The 18,096-nt window shown below is 49.7% G+C and overlaps 1 protein-coding gene and 1 pseudogene across 1 annotated transcript; both read left to right on the top strand.

Annotated features, from left to right (window-relative positions):
- Window positions 1-1,281: 1,281 nt before the first annotated feature.
- On the top strand, window positions 1,282-9,722 carry LOC140855193 (uncharacterized). Its single transcript, XM_073251069.1, has 6 exons — window positions 1,282-1,425; window positions 1,519-1,620; window positions 1,862-1,963; window positions 2,189-2,683; window positions 5,631-5,706; window positions 9,565-9,722. The coding sequence occupies exons 1-6, from the start codon at window positions 1,282-1,284 to the stop codon at window positions 9,720-9,722; spliced, it is 1,077 nt and encodes a 358-aa protein (XP_073107170.1).
- A 157-nt stretch (window positions 9,723-9,879) lies between these two features.
- Window positions 9,880-12,117, top strand: LOC105033326 (patellin-4-like; annotated as a pseudogene).
- Window positions 12,118-18,096: the final 5,979 nt, after the last annotated feature.

Raw genomic sequence — 18,096 nt, forward strand, 5'->3', positions numbered from 1 at the left:
GACGTTCGAGGCATCCAAACCCCCCATGACGACGCTGTTGTTGTCTCGGCAACAATAGCAAACTACGATGTAAAAAGAATTTTTATAGATAATGAAAGTTCCGCGAACGTTTTGTTTTACTCGACTTTCTCCCGGATGCGATTATCGAACGACCGACTCAAGATGGTTCCTACACCCTTGGTAGGCTTTGCCGGGGATGTTGTCACAACAGAAGGGGAGGTCACCCTGCCCGTAACGGTCGGCACCGAACCGCGGCAAAGCGCGGTCCATTTGACTTTCACGGTCGTCCAGGTGCCTTCGGCCTACAACGCCATACTTGGAAGACCCGGACTTAACGCCCTCAAGGCAATCGTCTCGACGTACCATCTCCTCGTTTGGTTTCCGACCAAAAATGGAGTCGGAGAAATGCGCGGGGATCAACAGCTCGCCCGACGATGCTTCCAGATCTCCGCCCAAAGCGATGAGTTGAAGGGCTCCCTGGCGATCAACAAGTTGGACCCACGGGAGGAGGGAGAACGGGGCGAACCGGCTGAGCAGCTCGTCCCCATCCCGATGGCCGGGGATCCCGACCGAAAGGTATGGGTCGGTTCTCAGCTACCCGACCCAGACCGACGATGGCTGGTGGAGCTGCTGAGAACCAATGCCGACGTATTCGCTTGGTCGGCAGCGAATATGTCGGGCATCCCCCCAGAGACAATGATGCACCGACTCAACATCGATCCGACTATGAGGCCGGTGCGATAAAAGAAAAGGTCTTTTGCCTCGGAAAGACAGAAGGCCATCGACGAAGAAGTAGATAAGCTACTCGAGGCGAGCTTTATCAGAGAAACCACCTATCCCGACTGGCTCGCGAACGTTGTCATGGTCAAGAAGGCCAACGGGAAATGAAGGATTTGTATCGACTACACCGACTTAAATCGGGCCTACCCGAAGGACAACTTTCCACTTTCGAAGATCGACCAGCTGGTAGACGCGACGTCCGAATTTCGACTACTCAGCTTCATGGACGTCTTTACCGGGTACAATCAGATCTGGATGGTGCCTGAAGATGAGGAGCACACTGCCTTCGTGACTCCCAAGGGTCTCTACTGCTACCGAGTAATGCCCTTCGGGCTGAAAAATGCTAGCGCCACCTACCAACGACTCGTCAACAAGGTCTTCAAAGATCAGATCGGACGCAACATGGAAGTATACGTCGACGATATGCTGGTGAAGAGTGCACAGATTCAGGATCATGTCCGAGATCTTGAAGAGGCTTTCCGCACTCTACGATGACACCGGATGAAGCTGAACCCGACCAAGTACGCCTTCGGGGTAACTTCGGGGAAGTTCCTCGGATTTCTCATCTCACAACGAGGAATCGAGGCCAACCCGGAGAAAATCAAGACCATCATCGACATGCGGCACCCGGACACCAAAAAGGAAGTCCAGCAACTGAATGGGAAGATCGTCGCCCTCAGTCGATTCATCTCTCGGTCGGCTGAAAGATGCCTCCCATTCTTCAAAACCTTGCGGCAGGCCAAGCAGTTTTCTTGGCCGGATGAGTGCCGGCAGGCCTTCGAGGAACTGAAGAAGTACCTCGCCTCCCCGCCGCTCCTTGTGAGGCCGGAGGTCGGGGAGGTCCTGTACCTCTACTTGGCCACTTCCCCAGAGGCGGTTAGCTCTGTGCTCGTTCGGGAGAATGAGAATCGGGTTCATCAACTAGTATGCCAACCCGGAGAAAATTAAGACCATCATCGACATGCGGCACCCGGACACCAAAAAGGAAGTCCAGCAACTGAATGGGAAGATCGTCGCCCTCAGTCGATTCATCTCTCGATCGGCTGAAAGATGCCTCCTGTTCTTCAAAACCTTGCGGCAGGCCAAGCAGTTTTCTTGGCCGGATGAGTGCCGGCAGGCCTTCGAGGAACTGAAGAAGTACCTCGCCTCCCCGCCGCTCCTTGTGAGGCCGGAGGTCGGGGAGGTCCTGTACCTCTACTTGGCCACTTCCCCAGAGGCGGTTAGCTCTATGCTCGTTCGGGAGAATGAGAACCGGGTTCATCAACTAGTATATTATGTCAGCAAGGTGCTCCACGAAGCTGAGACCCGGTACTCAAAGGCAGAAAAGATGATTTTCGCCCTAGTCATTTTGGCACAGCGACTCCGTCCATACTTCCAAGCACATGCCATTGTGGTCCTCACCGACCAGCCCCTGAGGGCTATCTTGCACCGACCTGACACGTCGGGACGGCTGGCGAAATGGGCTGTGAAACTGGGCAAATTCGACATCCAGTACCGACCGAGACCTGCCTTAAAGGCCCAGGTTCTTGTCGACTTCATCGCGGAATGCCCGACGACCGACATACAATCGGGGGAGGACGACCCGGTGAAGGTCGGGACCTCCGACTGTTGCCCCGACCTGACCTGGGTACTACACATCGATGGGGCTTCCAACGCTCAGGGGAGCGGGGCCGGTTTTCTGCTCATCGGCCCGGAAGGAGTGGTCACCGAACACGCCCTCCGATTCGACTTCAAGGCCTCCAACAATCAGGCCGAGTACGAGGCGCTCGTTGCGGGGTTGAAATTAGCACTAGAGCTTGGGATAGACCATCTCCAAGTCTTCTCCGACTCCCAACTGATCGTCGGACAGACCAAGGATGAATTCGAAACACGAAATCCGACCATGGCCAAATATCACCAAAAGGTGAAAGATCTCGTGACGCCCTTCAAACACTTCGAGATCTCCCACATCCCCAGGGCGAAAAATGCTCGGGCCGACGCGCTATCCCGGCTCGCGACGTCCGACTACGGCGCCCTAGGTCGGACCTTCGTGGAGAATCTCGGGCGACCTAGTATCGACAAGGTCGACGAGGTGCTACAACTGACGGTCGAACCAAGCTGGATGGATCCGATCGTTCGGTATTTGACCGACGGGATCAGCCCCGAGGATCCCACGGAGGCCAGGCGGCTTCGATGGTCGGCCTCCCAATATGTAATCATGGATGGCTGACTCTACAAAAGGTCGTTCTCCCTTCCCTTGCTTAGGTGCTTGGGACCGACCGATGCAGACTATGCTCTCCGAGAAGTGCACGAAGGGATCTGCGGGAATCACTTGGGGGGCAAGTCTCTAGCCTACAAAGTCCTGCGACAGGGTTACTACTGGCCCACCATGAGGAAGGACGCGGCTGAGTTGGTCCAGAGGTGCGAACCTTGTCAGAAGTACGCCAACGTGCAGCACCAACCGGCCAGCCAAATCGCTCCCATCGTCGCTCCATGGCCCTTCGCCCAATGGGGGGTCGACATTCTCGATCCTTTCCCTCCAGCATCGGGTCAAAGAAAGTTTATAGTTGTCGCCATCGACTACTTCACCAAATGGGTGGAGACCGAACCCTTGGCGCAGATTACCGAGCGAAAGATGGAGGACTTTGTCCAAAAATTCATCATCTTCAGGTTCGGGTTGCCGCACACCATCATCACCGACAATGGATGGCAATTCGACAACCAAGACTTCAGGAGTTTCTGCACAAGGTTTCACATCACGCACCGACTGACTTCGGTCGGGCACCCACAGTGCAACGGCGAAGTCGAGGTGACCAACCGGACCATACTGCATGGGCTCAAAACCCGACTAAATGAAGCCAAAGGCCTCTGGGTCGACGAGCTGGGCTCCATTCTGTGGGCTTACCGAACGACCCCCCACGTACCGACAGGGGAGTCGCCTTTCGGTTTGGCCTACGGGACGGAGGCGATGATCCCACTCGAGATTGGGCTGCCGTCTACGAGGGTCGAGCGGTATCAAGAGCCGGACAACTCTGACTGTCGGAGGGCCGACCTGGACCTCCTCCCCGAACTGCGAAACGAGGCTCAGCTTCGCATGGCTTCTTACCGACAAAGGATAGCCCGGTACTACAACGCCAAGGTCCGACCAAAACTTTTCAGGCCTGGTGACTTAGTCCTGAGAAAGGCAGAGGTCTCAAAGCCCCTGGATCAAGGGAAGCTGGCTCCGAACTGGGAAGGGCCCTACACGGTAGCAGATACCTATGATCCGAGGGCCTACCGACTGGAGACTCTGGAAGGAAAATCCATTCCCCGAACATGGAACGCCGACAACCTGAAGTTGTATCACCAATAAACTTTATACTCATTCATTGGGAATGCGAATCTAGTTTGAAATATCGGAGTTTAATTCTTCGACTGACGATCGGCGCTCACCAGAGTCGAGCCTCGACGCGCCGACTCGGGCTCGGTGTTCGCGTGAGACCGACTGCACCATCGTCGATGATGCATCGGACTCTCACAAAGACCGAGATACCTACATGGACGGGAGCCACACTCCTTCGACGGTCGACGAAACATCGGACCCTTACGAGGATCGATATATTTATATTGACGGGAGTTGACACTCCTTCTACGGTCGTACTTTTGGGCCAGACTATCGGCTAACTTACCGATTGAGCCCTGACCAAAGAAAGGCGAAATGCCTACGCGACTGCCGTCGCGACTTCCGACCGAGCTACGGCCGGTCGAAGGATATTCGGCTTGCCACCGTCTATCGAACGAGGCGATCTCAGTCGCATTCATGATTCACCGACCGAGCTACGGCCGGCTGGAAGATATTCGGCTTACCACCATATATCATGAGGCGAAGTATGGATACTCGACACGAGGGTATCGAGATCCGACCTATCGACGTTCTGCCGACTAAATGCGTCGGACGACATTCGACTGAACACATCGGAAGAGACCCGACAGCCGAACCTTTATCCAGCGGTCTGTCGGCTTCCGACTCGACGAACGCACCGACTCACGGCCGGAGGAAGGACTCCCGACTTACTACTTCGACCGTCGAAGGCCGATCCTAAGTCGGGACTTGGTCCACCTTCGTGGCGGCGTGAGTTGCCGAACGTCCTAACCGACCTATATAAGTTAACAACTCACGTGTTCGGATGCATTCTACAACTCATGAAAGAAAGAAAAATAGACAGAGGAAAAAAATTTAAGCCTAAGACTGATTTCATTCAAGGTCAAAAAGAGCTTACAAAATCGGGCCGAAGCTCCAGTTACAATTGTTCTAAGAAGAAAAATGAAAAAGATAAAAGCCAACGAGGCCGCGGTCATCCCTCCGAGTCGATCTCCTCGACCGGCGGAAGATCGGGGATGACCGACGTATCCACCATGATCGACGCTGGGTCGACGGTCGAAGCAGGATCGTCGGTCGGCGGGGGGCTGACAGTCGGCGTCGGGACAGGAGTCGCAGCCGTCTCTCCTTCAGCCACTTGTCCCTGGACGGCCTCCCCCGCCACGGCGATGCCTCCCGATGACGGGTCGGCCATCTCCTCAGTGACTTGATCGCCGGCCCCCGACGGGACGATACTGCTGAGGTCCAGCTCCGGGTACAAAGCTTGGACTGCATCCCGATCGTCCTCGTACCCCACCCGGTACGACGCGAAGCCAGACTCCAACATCTCCTCCCAGTACTGGTCGGTGGCGCGGAAGTCGTCCACCGCCCGACTTACCGACTCCTTCGCCGACCTTGCTTCCTCTTCCGCCCGGCCGAGAGAGTCCCTTGCTGACTCTGCCTCTGCCTTCGATATGTCGGCGTCGGCCTGGGCGATTGACAGATCCTCCTCAGCCTTGGCAAGTTTTTTCAGGCTGACTCGGAGCTACTCGTGTTCACCCTCGAGTTCGGCGGCAACACCGTCACGCTCGCGCCGCAGACGGTGCACGGTTCGACCCTTGCATTTGGCTTCTTTCCTGGCCGACCTTAGCTCGGACCCGAGGTGGGAGACTTCGTCCACCAACTTTGCCTCCCGATCGGTCGACTGCTTCAGGTGGTCGACCAGCATTGCCCGGTCGGCTTCGACCGCCGCCGCCCTTTCTTTCCAAGCCGCCCGGACGTTCCCGAACCTCCGATATCCGGCTTCGAGTTCTGACATGGTGTAGATCAGCTGCCGACGCAAGCGTTTCGTCAGGAAAATAAAGTAACTAAAATATTAAGGAGAAAGGAGGCGAAACGGAACTTACCTCGACCATGGTCGGGTAGAATGAAGATAACATCTCGGTTACCTGCCGAGACCTTAGCGCCTCCACGTCGGCTGGAAGGAGGATCCCCTGGCACAACCTCCTGGCCAGGTTATGGTTGGCCAACGCCGACGCCCCTTTGGGGAACTGTGCGCTGGGCGGCACGGTGCGACTCCCCGACCTCGTGTCGTCCGCGGGGTCCATCGGGGCTTCCCCCGATCGGCCGCCCCGACCGACGGAACTGGCAGGGAGGGGATGCTCGAGTTTGAACCGGCGCCCCCCGTTGCGGCCGCAGACGCCGTCGGATGGTGTTCGGTTTCCCAAACGTCATCCGGCGTCACACCTGCCGGTGGGGCCGCCGATGTCCCTTCGGCCGCTTCCTCTGCCGGCCTCTCCTCCGGTTGCGCCGCCGGAGCCGCGAGCGCTATTACCGGCTCCGACTGGTCGGTCGCCGACGCTTCGACGATCGACGCCGCTGGGGTGGGCTTCTTCGGTGGATGCGAAGGTCCTGCCCCCGATGCCGGCCTCTTCCTCGCTGCGTACCGTCGGATCTCTACGTCGGTCGGCCGTATCCTCGGAGGTGTCCCTGCGATACCGACAGAAATGTTAATCTAAGAACCGGAATAAGGGCCGAATGAAAAGAGGACCGAGGGATCGAGCGATACCTAATCGGGGGACCAAGCTCAGGCCAGCGTCATAGAGAGCTTGTTCGGTAACAAGCTCCCTCTGCTTTGGAACCGACATGTCTTTGAGTCGGTGGAAGTCCTCCCGGTCGTCCGCCTCCACCCGGCTGTTGTCGTTTGCTTCGGTTCGGGGCACGCCCCTGTGGGAAGGGAAGCCCCAGGGAGAAGAAGATGAGACGAAGAAGAACTGGTTCTTCCACCCGTGGATGGACGACGGAAGACCAGTGATGAAGAAAAGACCCTTCCGGGGGTTGAAGAGCCACCACCCTCGGGCCTTAGGGTGGGGTCGGAGCACAAAAAATGCCCGGAAGAGCGAGATGCGAGGGTTGGTCTGCAGAAGCTGACACAACAGAGCGAAGCTAATTATTAGTCGGATGGAGTTCGGCGCCAGTTGCGCCGGACAAAGTCCGTAATAATCCAGCAGATTTCGGACGAACTCCGGAATCGAAAGCCGAAGACCTGCGTGCAGATCTTCGACGTACAGCGCCAATTGGCCCGACGGAGGGTTGTTAACCCGACCGCCGGCCCCTAGGGCGGAAAGTTGAAACTGCTCCGGGATGCGATACTGATCCCGAAGCCGATCAACGTTCGGCCCCGAAAGCGAGGAAACCTCTACTTTCGGAGTCGATCGAGGGTCATCGGTCGGATTCCCCGACCGAGCCCCCCGAGATGGATTTCCGGCCATCGCACCAGAACCGAAGGAAAGGCGAGGCCGAAGAAGAAAAAGAAGGAGAAGAAGGAGAAGAAGAAAAAGAAGGAGAAGAAGAAGAAGGAAGAAGGGAAGGGTCACGAACCACCAGGAGACCGGAAGGGGAGGCAACTGCCGGCGCCGACGGAGGAGCCACTCGGACAGAGTCTCTGCAGCAAGTTGTTCAGGGTGGGGCTTCGAGCGCAGGCGGTCCTATATATATAGGATCGTTTGACGGCCGAGATGACCCCGCACCGACCGAGGTCCCCCGGATGGGCGCCACGTGGCGGCCTCCGGGCCCTCCCTTTGGCCCGACGATTCGACGTGCGCATCTCGGGGACGGCCGCACCGCCCTCATTTAATGCGAAGGACGACGGCCCCAACCACCTCCGACACGTGGCAAGAGGACCGCAGTTCCGAATTTAATCGCCCGCGGCGATTCGCGTTCCCGATGGGAAGCCTGACAGCGCCCCGCGCTCCCAGAATCGGCGTTGGGCGACGGTTTGCGTTCCCCAGAAGGTGCCGGACATCCGATCGTCTGACACTGAATCGTTTGACACCCGATCTCCTGACGCCGACGTGACACCTGACACCGACGGGACGTCTGACACCGATCGGACGTCTGACACCGACTGGATGCCTGACGCCAGCGGATCGCACGGCATTCATAAGATGCCTGACATCGCATCAACTCGCGGTACGGTCGGAATTAGGCACACGATGATTCCACTCCTTTTCGCCCAGCGTCGCTGTCCAAGCGATGACATCGGCCAGCTCACCGTCCGACTCAGGAGTGGAGGGGGGCAACTGTTGGGGAATACCGACTGACCCCGCTCACGCCGGCTTATAATCGGGCATACCGACCGACCGACCAACCGACGGACCGACCGACCGCTCGACCGACGGAGCGACCGACCGCCCGGCCGACCGACCGGCCGTCCGGCCGACCCACCGATCAATCGGCGGGCGCCATCACCGGCCGATTAACGGCCCTCTACCGACTGCGGATATGCCGGTCGGGCAGACCTGTTCCACTTTTCGAGCCGACTGAACCAGGAAGTCCGACGGACGACTCTCGCAACATGTCCGGCTGACCGTCAAAGGGGTCCGAATCTCCACCCGACGCCACACAGATGGCCACCGACCAAGAGTCGGTCGACTCCTCCGATCGCCGTACAGCCGCCAGAGCCTGTCAGCCCTGACAGCGACATGCGGCTCTGCCACCTTATGGCACTATCCCGCCTAGGGCATTGTCAACCCTAGTGATTTGACAGCCCCACGGAGGTGTGACGTTTTCACGACGACTCTGACAGTCTACAATGAGTTGACAATTCCTCAATTGTCTGCGCCATTAATGACGGCGCCATATCGCGCCCCACTATAAATATCGGGGAAGGCAACAGTGCAGGGGGACTTCGAAACCACAGGCTTGCTCCCCCTCTCTCTCTTTCTCTCTCTCGTTTGAGCTCTCTGTCTTCATTTCACTGTTGCCCAGTCACCTCTCTGACTTGATCGTCAGAGGATCCCCGCCGGAGCCGCCTCCGGTCAGTGTGGACTTCCTTTTTTGTAGGGGCTCGTTCCCGGCGATCAGGCGACGAGGGGATTGGCCGCAACAAGGATAAACAAAACTACACCAGTAACAAAGGATGGAGACTAAACTATATATGTAAGTTCATAAGGTTCCTTGAATTAATCAGGAATCATAATTTCCATGAAATACCGTATATATATTTGATCCATTTACAGAGAATAATTTCAAGTATTATCCTAAAATTTTTTAACAATTTAGATAATAATAGATTCATCTTGGGAGTAGGAAGTCAGTGAAGAGTTGATAGGTACATAAAAGTGCAATGCATGTCTCAAAAAAATATGGCTGTCTAGGATCACCTAAGAGGGGATATCCATGGCTTTGATCAAATCTGATAAATATGCTAAAGTATTTAGTTAATTATTTTTTTAGTGTTTAACCAGAATTAGATATATGTTAGTGAAGGAGATTTTTCTTTGAAGCTTTGCAAACCGATGTAGGACAGTTTGATGGCAAGTGTCTAGATTTTTGTAACAATAAGGCTCTGTTGCTTACATCTTACTTTTGCAGTTATTCTAGAAAATTTTAAAAATTTATGCATAAATTTACCAAAAATTTGTACATAAATGGCTGGATTTTTTTTTCTTTTTATAAAAAATTAGGGTTTGAGGTGAGAGAAAAGTTGGTGGCCCAGGGAGATTCTTGCAACGCCAATCTCGCCCGTCTACCAACCTTGCACTACCTCTTCCATGTGCTGGCGCCAGATCACGGACGGCTGGTGGGCCCCTCCCCATTCCTCCTCCAACTGCCCAAGCGGTAACCGTTAAGAGGCCCTGCCTCCTCTCCCTCTCCCTTCACAGTTCACACCAATTCCCCTGTTTCTTCCAAAAAGCCAAAGCCTCTGCTTCTTCTCCTCAAATCTTCTCTACTGAGAAAGCCTTGGTTTCTTTGATCCCAATTGCACCCTTGCACCAATCATGACCATCGAAGTCAAATCCGAGGGTAGCCAGGTTGTCGACTTTGTTGCTGTGAAGTTGGTCGCGGAGCCAGCTGAGGTCGTCAAGGAAGGGATGGTGGAGGCAAAAGAGACTAAAAGGGAGCAACCCAAAGCCAAGGCGGAGGAGAAGGTCAAAGTAACCCAAGAGGCTGAAACTCTGGGTTCAATCATAGGGAAGAATTCTTCCTTCAAGAAGGACAGCAACTTCCTCTCTGACTTAAAAGATAGCGAGAAGAAGGCTTTGATGGAGCTGCGAGGAAAGGTTGAAGAGGCCATCCTCAAGAACATACTCTTCAAGGAGGAGAGGCAAGAAAAGCAGCAAGAAGATAAAAAAAGAGGATAACTCTGCTGCCGAGGAGAAGACAGCAGCGGCCATTGAGAAAGACATCTCCCTATGGGGAGTCCCACTTCTGCCAAGTAAGTGTCCTGAGAGAAACAATGTAGTCCTCCTGAAGTTTATCCGAGCTCGGGAATTCAAAGTTAAGGAAGCATTTGAGATGCTCCAGGACACACTTCAGTGGAGGAAGGACTCACTAATTGATGGAGAAGGGTATTCAGAAGCTGGACTTCAAGCCAGGTTCTATTGCTTCATTTGTCAATATCATTGATTTGAAGAACTCCCCTGGGCCTTCCAAGAAGGAGATGAGGCTCACAATGAATCAGGCCGTTGAGCTGCTTCAGAACAACTATCCGGAGTTTGTTGCTAAGAATGTCAGTATTGTTCCACCATGTCTCATGTCATCTAAATCTTTCTCTCCTTTTCTACATCCTAAATCATTTATTCAACTTTTCTAATATGTGAAATTAAAATGTCTGTTACCGAATTTGATCTAACTTTACTAAGAAACTGAGGGTCGACAGACCTTTTTTTTTTTTTTCCGGAAGAAATAGACAAATTTAATAGAAAACCAATATGGTAATCTTCTCTTTGCTTTTATTGTTTGATTTTGATTTGAAATCTGTAGTGTTTTCCCACGAAAGGAATTTATTTACTGTTTCAACAGATATGCACTGCATCAAATCCATGCCGAAAAATTATCCTGAGCAAAACTTCTTCAATTATTCAGGATATTTCTTCAAAGAATTTTCTTAAGAAATTCTTCAATAATTGATGGAATTATCATTGATTACTGATGCTAATTTTCATACTTGAGGAAAAGATCTCGTGACACTATTTGTTGTCAATATGTGCTACTGGCTGCAGTTATGTTTTCATAGCATATTTCGTGCAGTTGTTGCCTCTCTCATCTTTGTAGCTCTGGCGTCCAGCATTATTTGTCACTTCTATAATCCAGTGGTCCATATGCTTTTTTACTAGTCTCTCAGCTCTAATTATTTTTCCCCACACTGAATAATCTCAAATACATAACTACTGTGACAATGATTCCTAATTGTAGATCTTCATCAACGTCCCCTTCTGGTACTATGCATTCAATGCTCTTCTGTCACCTTTCCTAACCCAAAGAACCAGGAGCAAATTTGTCTTTGCACGCTCATCAAAGGTTACTGAAACTCTTCTGAAGTAAGTTTTTTCATTTCAGCTACCACCTCTGTTTCAAGTAATGCAAAATATGATGGTAAATTCTTAGCAATCCAGCTATTCATTACAGATATATTCCTGCTGAAAATATCCCCATATGCTATGGTGGTCTGAAACGTGAGAATGATACTGAATTTTCTGTCGACGATGGTGGGGTTGCAGAGCTCACACTTAAAGCTGGTTCAATCGAAAATGTAGAAATTCCTATGCCAGAGGTACTATATCCTCGCTTCCTCCTTCAGCTATGCCAACTCTAAATTTAATTTACCGAGACATAGTTTTTTAGTCCATGTTATTCTTTTAAAGATCAGTAAATTTTGACCTTGATGATGTGAACAGGCTGGGACTGCGCTTATTTGGGATTTGAATGTTTTGGGCTGGGAGGTTAACTACAAAGAGGAATTTGTACCGACTGATGAAGGGTCATACACCATCATCATTCAAAAGGGCAAGAAAATGGGAGCTTAGGCAGGACCAGTACGGAACTCGTTTAAGAACAATGAGCCTGGGAAGGTTGTGATAACAATTGAGAATGGCACGTTCAAGAAGAAGAAGGTCTTGTTTAGGTGCAAGGCAAAGAGTTCTTGAGAACAATGAAGAAATTTGATTTCTTTCAAAGCTTTGGTATATGATGCAAAGTGATATGCGAGTCATGAGTTGGGGAGAGATTGGGATGGTTTGCTATGAGGGAGAGAGAGAGGGGACCAGAATTTGGTGGGCAAGCAGTGAAGTGATTTCAAATTTTACCTCATTGTTTTTGTCAGGAGAGGTTGGTCTGTTTTGTCCGAGGGATTGATCATTTTATGATGGTTTGGTTGTATATGTGGATCACATGCTAATGATTTCTTTCGTCGCTCTTTCATTCATAGAACTAACATATATGTGCATCCTGTTTATGGTGCCATATGCACCTCGGAAATACTCTAGCCTCAAGCAAACTGAGAATAGGAAGTAGGACAACTCCAAATGCTAGGAATCTTCGACTCAAAAGTTAAAAAAGCTGAAAAAGGTGGGCAAATCTACATAGGTAACCTAAGCACACTAAAAAGATGATCCATTAATTAAATCTTGAGAAATATGGGGAGGAAAACGAGCTCAAGGAAAGAACTGCAGTAGCTCCAGAGACAAAGGAAAGCTATGAACATGACGAATGAGCGGAAAAAACCTAAAAATGTAGCCCCAAATCAATATTGAGCCAACGTAGTTCAAGACACCCAAACAATGAGCCTACCTATTAGGCGCATGCATAAATGGTGTGTGACCCCCACTTTTACTAACCCACTCCCATCCCCAACTAGTTTCATGGTATTTATCTTGGGAAGTGGCAGCTTGAATGTGCATGGACGGCAAAAAGGAGTATAAAGAGGAGAATGAGAAAAAGGAAAAGATGTTAAGATTTGATACTTCGAAAGAAAAATTGGATGTACGGGGGTTGAGGGTGAGATCTCCTCTTATAATATTTTTTTTTTCATAGTGAAGTTTGCATGTCCCATGGAAGCGAGTCCTTTATTGACTGATCCACGTATTTGATTGTTTTCTATTTTATTTCTTCTTTCTTCCTGCTGCATCGCGTGGTATCAAAAAGATCTTGGGAGGTGGTGTCCATCCAATAAGTGATATCAAAATAAGATGGTACAAAGACGTAGATTGCAATAGTGGTGAGCAAGACTGAAGATGAAGAAGATAGGATCAATCAAGATGGAGATCAACAAGTTTGATGGAAAGAGCAATTTCTCTTTGTGGCAGGCAAAGGTGAAGGGCGTGCTCATCCAACAAAAGTTGATCGATGCTCTCTTGTGCGAGGAGAAGCCGACTACCATGAAGGTACAGAATTAGAGACGGCTACAGATGCAGGCGGTGAGTACCATCCGTATGTATCTAGCGGATGAAGTGGTGATCCATGTGCTTAACGAAACTTCTCTGACGGTGCTGTGGTCGAAGCTTGAGGAGTTGTACATGGCAAAATCTCTCACCAACACTCTTTTTCTCTGGAGGCAGTTTTATCAGCTGCGGATGACTGAGGGACAGAGCATGCAGGAGCATCTAAGTCACTTCTGGAAGATCCTTACCGACCTCTTCAGCATTGGTGAGAATGTTGAGGAGAAGACCAGGGTACTGATTTTGCTAGCATCGCTTCTCCCTTCGTATAAGTCCTTAGTGACTACTCTTCTAGTGGGAAAGAGCACCATCAAGATAGACGAGGTCACTGCAGCGATACTCCAGAATGAGGTTCTCAAGAGGAAGAATCTGACTTCGAGCTTAGGTGGCGGTAGCTCAGCTTTGGTGATTTCTAGATGAGCAGGAGGCGATAAACGGAGCAACAAGAGATCGCGATGAGAGCGATCCAAATCCAGGAGAGACTTGAGCAAGATCAGGTGTTACCGATGTGACGAGTTGGGGCATCTAGCTAGAGACTACTCTCAACTCAAAGATCGGACGATGGCTGCTGTAGCGACGATCAGTAGCGATTTAGAGAGAGATATCCTGGAGATATCTGATGAGATATCTATTTTTTTCTAATAGTAGATTTTAGATTCTGTATGTATCTATCATGTATGTTGTAGAGAGGAACAGTTTGACTCTCTAAAGAATAGTGAGGGCACTGTTTATCTGTCGAATAGATCATGCTGTGCGATCAGAGACATCGGGACAATCAGCTGGAGGACACATGATGGTGCAGTGAGAAGATTGGGGGAGATCCGATACATACCTGATTTTAGGTGAATCTTGTATCACTGAGTAAACTAGATTCGAGAGGTTATAGGATGGTAGCTGGTAGAGAAATTCTAAAGGTGCTAGCGATAGGATTGTTCTAGAGGGAAAGAAGGAGAGGAGAGGACATTATTACCTGACGGAGAGCTTAGTGTGAGGTGAAGCTTCAGGAGCCAAGAGGAGTCAAGAGTGAGATAGAGCTCCAAGTGAAAGTGGATCGGACACGAGACTCGAGAGGATAAAAGGTGATATCGCAAGGTGAGATTACTATTGCCATAGGATGATGTCCCAAGCAGGTCGTAAGTCAGGAAGAGCACAGCATACGATAGAGATGAGATTGAGCAGCCTGGCTCGACTCTCATATTTGTCCATCCATGATCAGCAGGCGATTGCCCCAGGGCATGACGGCGAGGAGATCTAGAAGCTCTCAGAGTTGAGAGGAAACCGAATATCGAATCGAGATGGAGATTGTTAAAATTTGATACTTCGATATTCGATCCATATTGAGTCCACAGTGAGATCCATGATGAAAAACAGAATCCAACGAAACCAAGATCACCCCAAACAGAGTTCGAACGGAGAAAATATGCATGAGAGAAGTCAGCACAAAATCTAGAGCAACGAAGGACCGCCGGTGGCTGGCGGCAGGCCGGCGGAGTGACGGCGGCATGGCCACGCACGGTCCAGGTGCGACAGCACGTAGCTTGGGCTCGACAGCGTGTGGCCCAGCAGCAGAGCCCGGCCCGAGCACGCAGGGCACAGCCCAGCGCACAGGCACGGCCCAAGCCCGGGCGCACGAGCGCAAGGGCCTTCCCAATCCCAAGCACATGTGGCGCAGGCGCGGCCCAGGCGCATGTACAGATGCGGCCTAGGCCCATGCGATCCGCGCTGGGAGCCTGCAGCCCGATCCACGATGGACCAAGCGGTGCACAGCAGACCACATGGACCACGTGGGCATTTTCCACGCGTTCCTCGCGGTCCACAACACTGTTTCATGGACCAGTGTGCGATCCAACGATGTGGGTAGCTCCCGATGTTGATCTGACAGCTCAGGGGTTTTTCTGGATTTTGTTTGGGCCTGATTAGGAGCCCTAATCACTATCTAACACGGGTTTAAGCCTATAAAAGGCCCTATTTGGTGAACAATAGCCTACGTGGTGGTTCGATGGTGACGTGGTGTCGCACGGCTATGGAAAATCCAAAGCAACGAAGTGAGAGAGGCTGCGGCACTGTGAGGAGAAGGAGCAGGGAGACTCCTAGACAGCGGACAGCGGCCGCTTCAAGAGTTCAGGGGGTCTTCCTAGAGAGAGAGCTTTTGAGAGAGAAAACTTTCTATGAGGGAGAAATTAGGTATACAAGAGTTGAGGGTGAGATCTCCTCTTGTAATATTTTTTTTCTCATAGTGAAGTTTGCATGCCCCATGGAGACGAGTCTTTTTTTGACTGATCCACGTATTTGATTATTTTCTATTTTATTTTTTTCTTCCTGCTGCATCATGCGTATCGAAAAGATTTTGGGAGATGGTGTCCTGGTCAGACATCCACCAACAAAAGGAATAAAGAGCAATAGGAAGACAGAAGAAATGAGGGAAAGAATGAAAGAGAGAGAAGTAAAGAAGGAAAAAAGAAAGCAAATGAGAAAAATCCAAAAGAGTGCAAAGAATGCACTCCTACTTTTATCCTCAATCAGATCCTCTAAAAAAATACTTTATTGGAACTGATTAGGATCTCGCTGGTAAAATCACTAAAATTTTACTACAAAATTCGTAGTGGATTGCAAAATTTCACTTACAAAACTTGATTTTTATCGAACCTACTCCAAAAGCACCGTATATGTGTGTATGATTGATTGATCTTTTTTTACAATCTCGACCATCGGATCGCACTTTGCACAACTTTCTAAATATGATATCAGCTTCGTATCTGTGCTATAGATGGAAGGAAATGCAATCCAATAGTTGAGGTCGTGAAGGAAGATCAACTATTCTTTTGTGTGAAAGGCACAACGTGAACCCTATATATGTATAGGTATCTATATGTACATATGTATTTATGTATGCATGTATGTATATTACATGATGTTATAACAAATGCAAATGCAAATGGCATTCATAATGTGATTTCTTTTGGGATCCTTTCGAAGATTTAGCTCATATTATGATAAATTGATCCTTTGCCCAATCTACTTGGCAGCTTATAGCTAGATGCCTGGGTGGTGATTTTCCTTGCTCTTTGCCAGCTTCCTAAACCTGTTGGTTGATGTCTTGGTAGAGAGTGGAGAAATCGATCTTTGCGACATATCTTATGTGGTTGCTATGGACAGCAAGAAATCAAAGGCTGTTCCAATTGCATTCCATTATAATTTGTAAGGAAATCTCTATCTAACATGACTGATCTAAGGGCGTGTTTAGTTAAAAAAAATTAAACTTGAAATGGAAATCGAAATGGATGACTCTCATTCCAGCCATTTGGTTGGGACGAGCCCCACTTTGATTCGGATTCTAGGATGGAATAAGAATGGCCCAATCCCTCTCCAATCTAACCCGGACTCTCTTAGTTGGATTGAGATTTCATTCCAGTAGAATGAAATAAAAAAAAAATTGCAGAGATGGAGATGGGGACATCGACAATGACGAGATCGATGAGGTTGGTAAGGCGGGAAAACCAGATGCCAGTGAGGCAGTGGAGGGAGGAGATGCAGGAGAAGGAGCGGAGGGAGGAGGCGAAGGGGGTGGGTAGACAGCGTGGGGTAGAGATGGGGTAGTGGAGGAGGGAGAGAGAGCGAAGGGTGGAGAAGGCACTGAGGGCAGTGGAGGAGAGGTCAACGTTGGGGGAGCAATTGGTGAGCCAAAGGGAGATGAGGTTGCAGAATGGGGTGGCATTGTCATATGGGGAGGGGAGGGCACAGGGGTCTCGACTGGTGGAGAGGCTGATCGACTGGAGGGCTGTCAGCTTCGAGGGTCCAGAGTCGACTGCCCACTGCGGGTGACCGAAGGGGTGGGGCCCCGGGCGACCGAAGAGGCGGTTCTCTGGGCGGTTCTCTAGTTGTATATAATATGTCATCTTGAAAGTGCATAAAAGAATCATTTATTTTTATGTTACTATTGATTCTGGATCTGAAAGTATCAGGTAATGAAATTGATGTATATCTATGACCGTTAATTGATGATCTGAAGGAGCTATAAAAAAATAGAGTACAGACATATGATTTTATAAGTCGAAGAAGTTTTAAGTTACATGTTTTGATTTTATAAACCATAAATGATTTTTCTGCATATGAAAACTTATCTAGGTAGAGTACCAAAGGATATCTGACACGTCCAATATGCAATAAGGATGCATCCTCTTTACATTTAAAGTATGGATGAAAAATATATTTCATGGGTCATTGATGGTTTCTACTTGATAATCACTCTTGGAGGATCCGTTACAACCAGTACTTTGATGGTAAGTCTGACCGACATTCGTCACCTAAGGAGTTAAGTGGAGTAAAAATTTTAGAACAACTTAAAGTCATTGAAAATATCCAATTTGAGAAAATATCTAATACTCGTAAGTAGAAGCATACTGAAGTTGAACTGAATTGGACGAAATGAAGTATTTTTTTCGAACTACCATATTGAAAGTAGCTACTACTTCATTATAATATGGATGTAATGCATATTTAGAAGAATATTTATGATAATATCATCGGTACAGTATTGAACATCTTAGAAAAAATAAAAAATAGTACAAAAGCTCATCTTGATTTGCAAAAAATAAAAATCCGATCAGAGTTGCATTTAGTTCATCGAGGTGATGGATTTTTTATGCCACCTGTATTTTTTTCGCTGTTTGATGAAAAAAGAAAGAGTTTGTGGATGGTTCAAAACTATAAAGTTTTCTGATGCTTACGCTTTAAATGTATCGTAGTGTATTGGCAACAACGATGATAATATCTCTAGTA

This window comes from Elaeis guineensis, chromosome 2 (genome assembly GCF_000442705.2).
Source record: "Elaeis guineensis isolate ETL-2024a chromosome 2, EG11, whole genome shotgun sequence".
Taxonomy (NCBI): domain Eukaryota; kingdom Viridiplantae; phylum Streptophyta; class Magnoliopsida; order Arecales; family Arecaceae; genus Elaeis; species Elaeis guineensis.

Coding starts and splice junctions, on each gene's coding strand:
- LOC140855193 (XM_073251069.1), top strand. CDS start 1,282: ATGAAGCTGAACCCGACCAAGTACGCCTTCGGGGTAACTTCGGGGAAG. Junction 1,426..1,518: donor ACCCGGACACCAAAAAGGAA/GTCCAGCAACTG, acceptor ACCTTGCGGCAG/GCCAAGCAGTTTTCTTGGCC. Junction 1,964..2,188: donor TGAGGCCGGAGGTCGGGGAG/GTCCTGTACCTC, acceptor CTCACCGACCAG/CCCCTGAGGGCTATCTTGCA.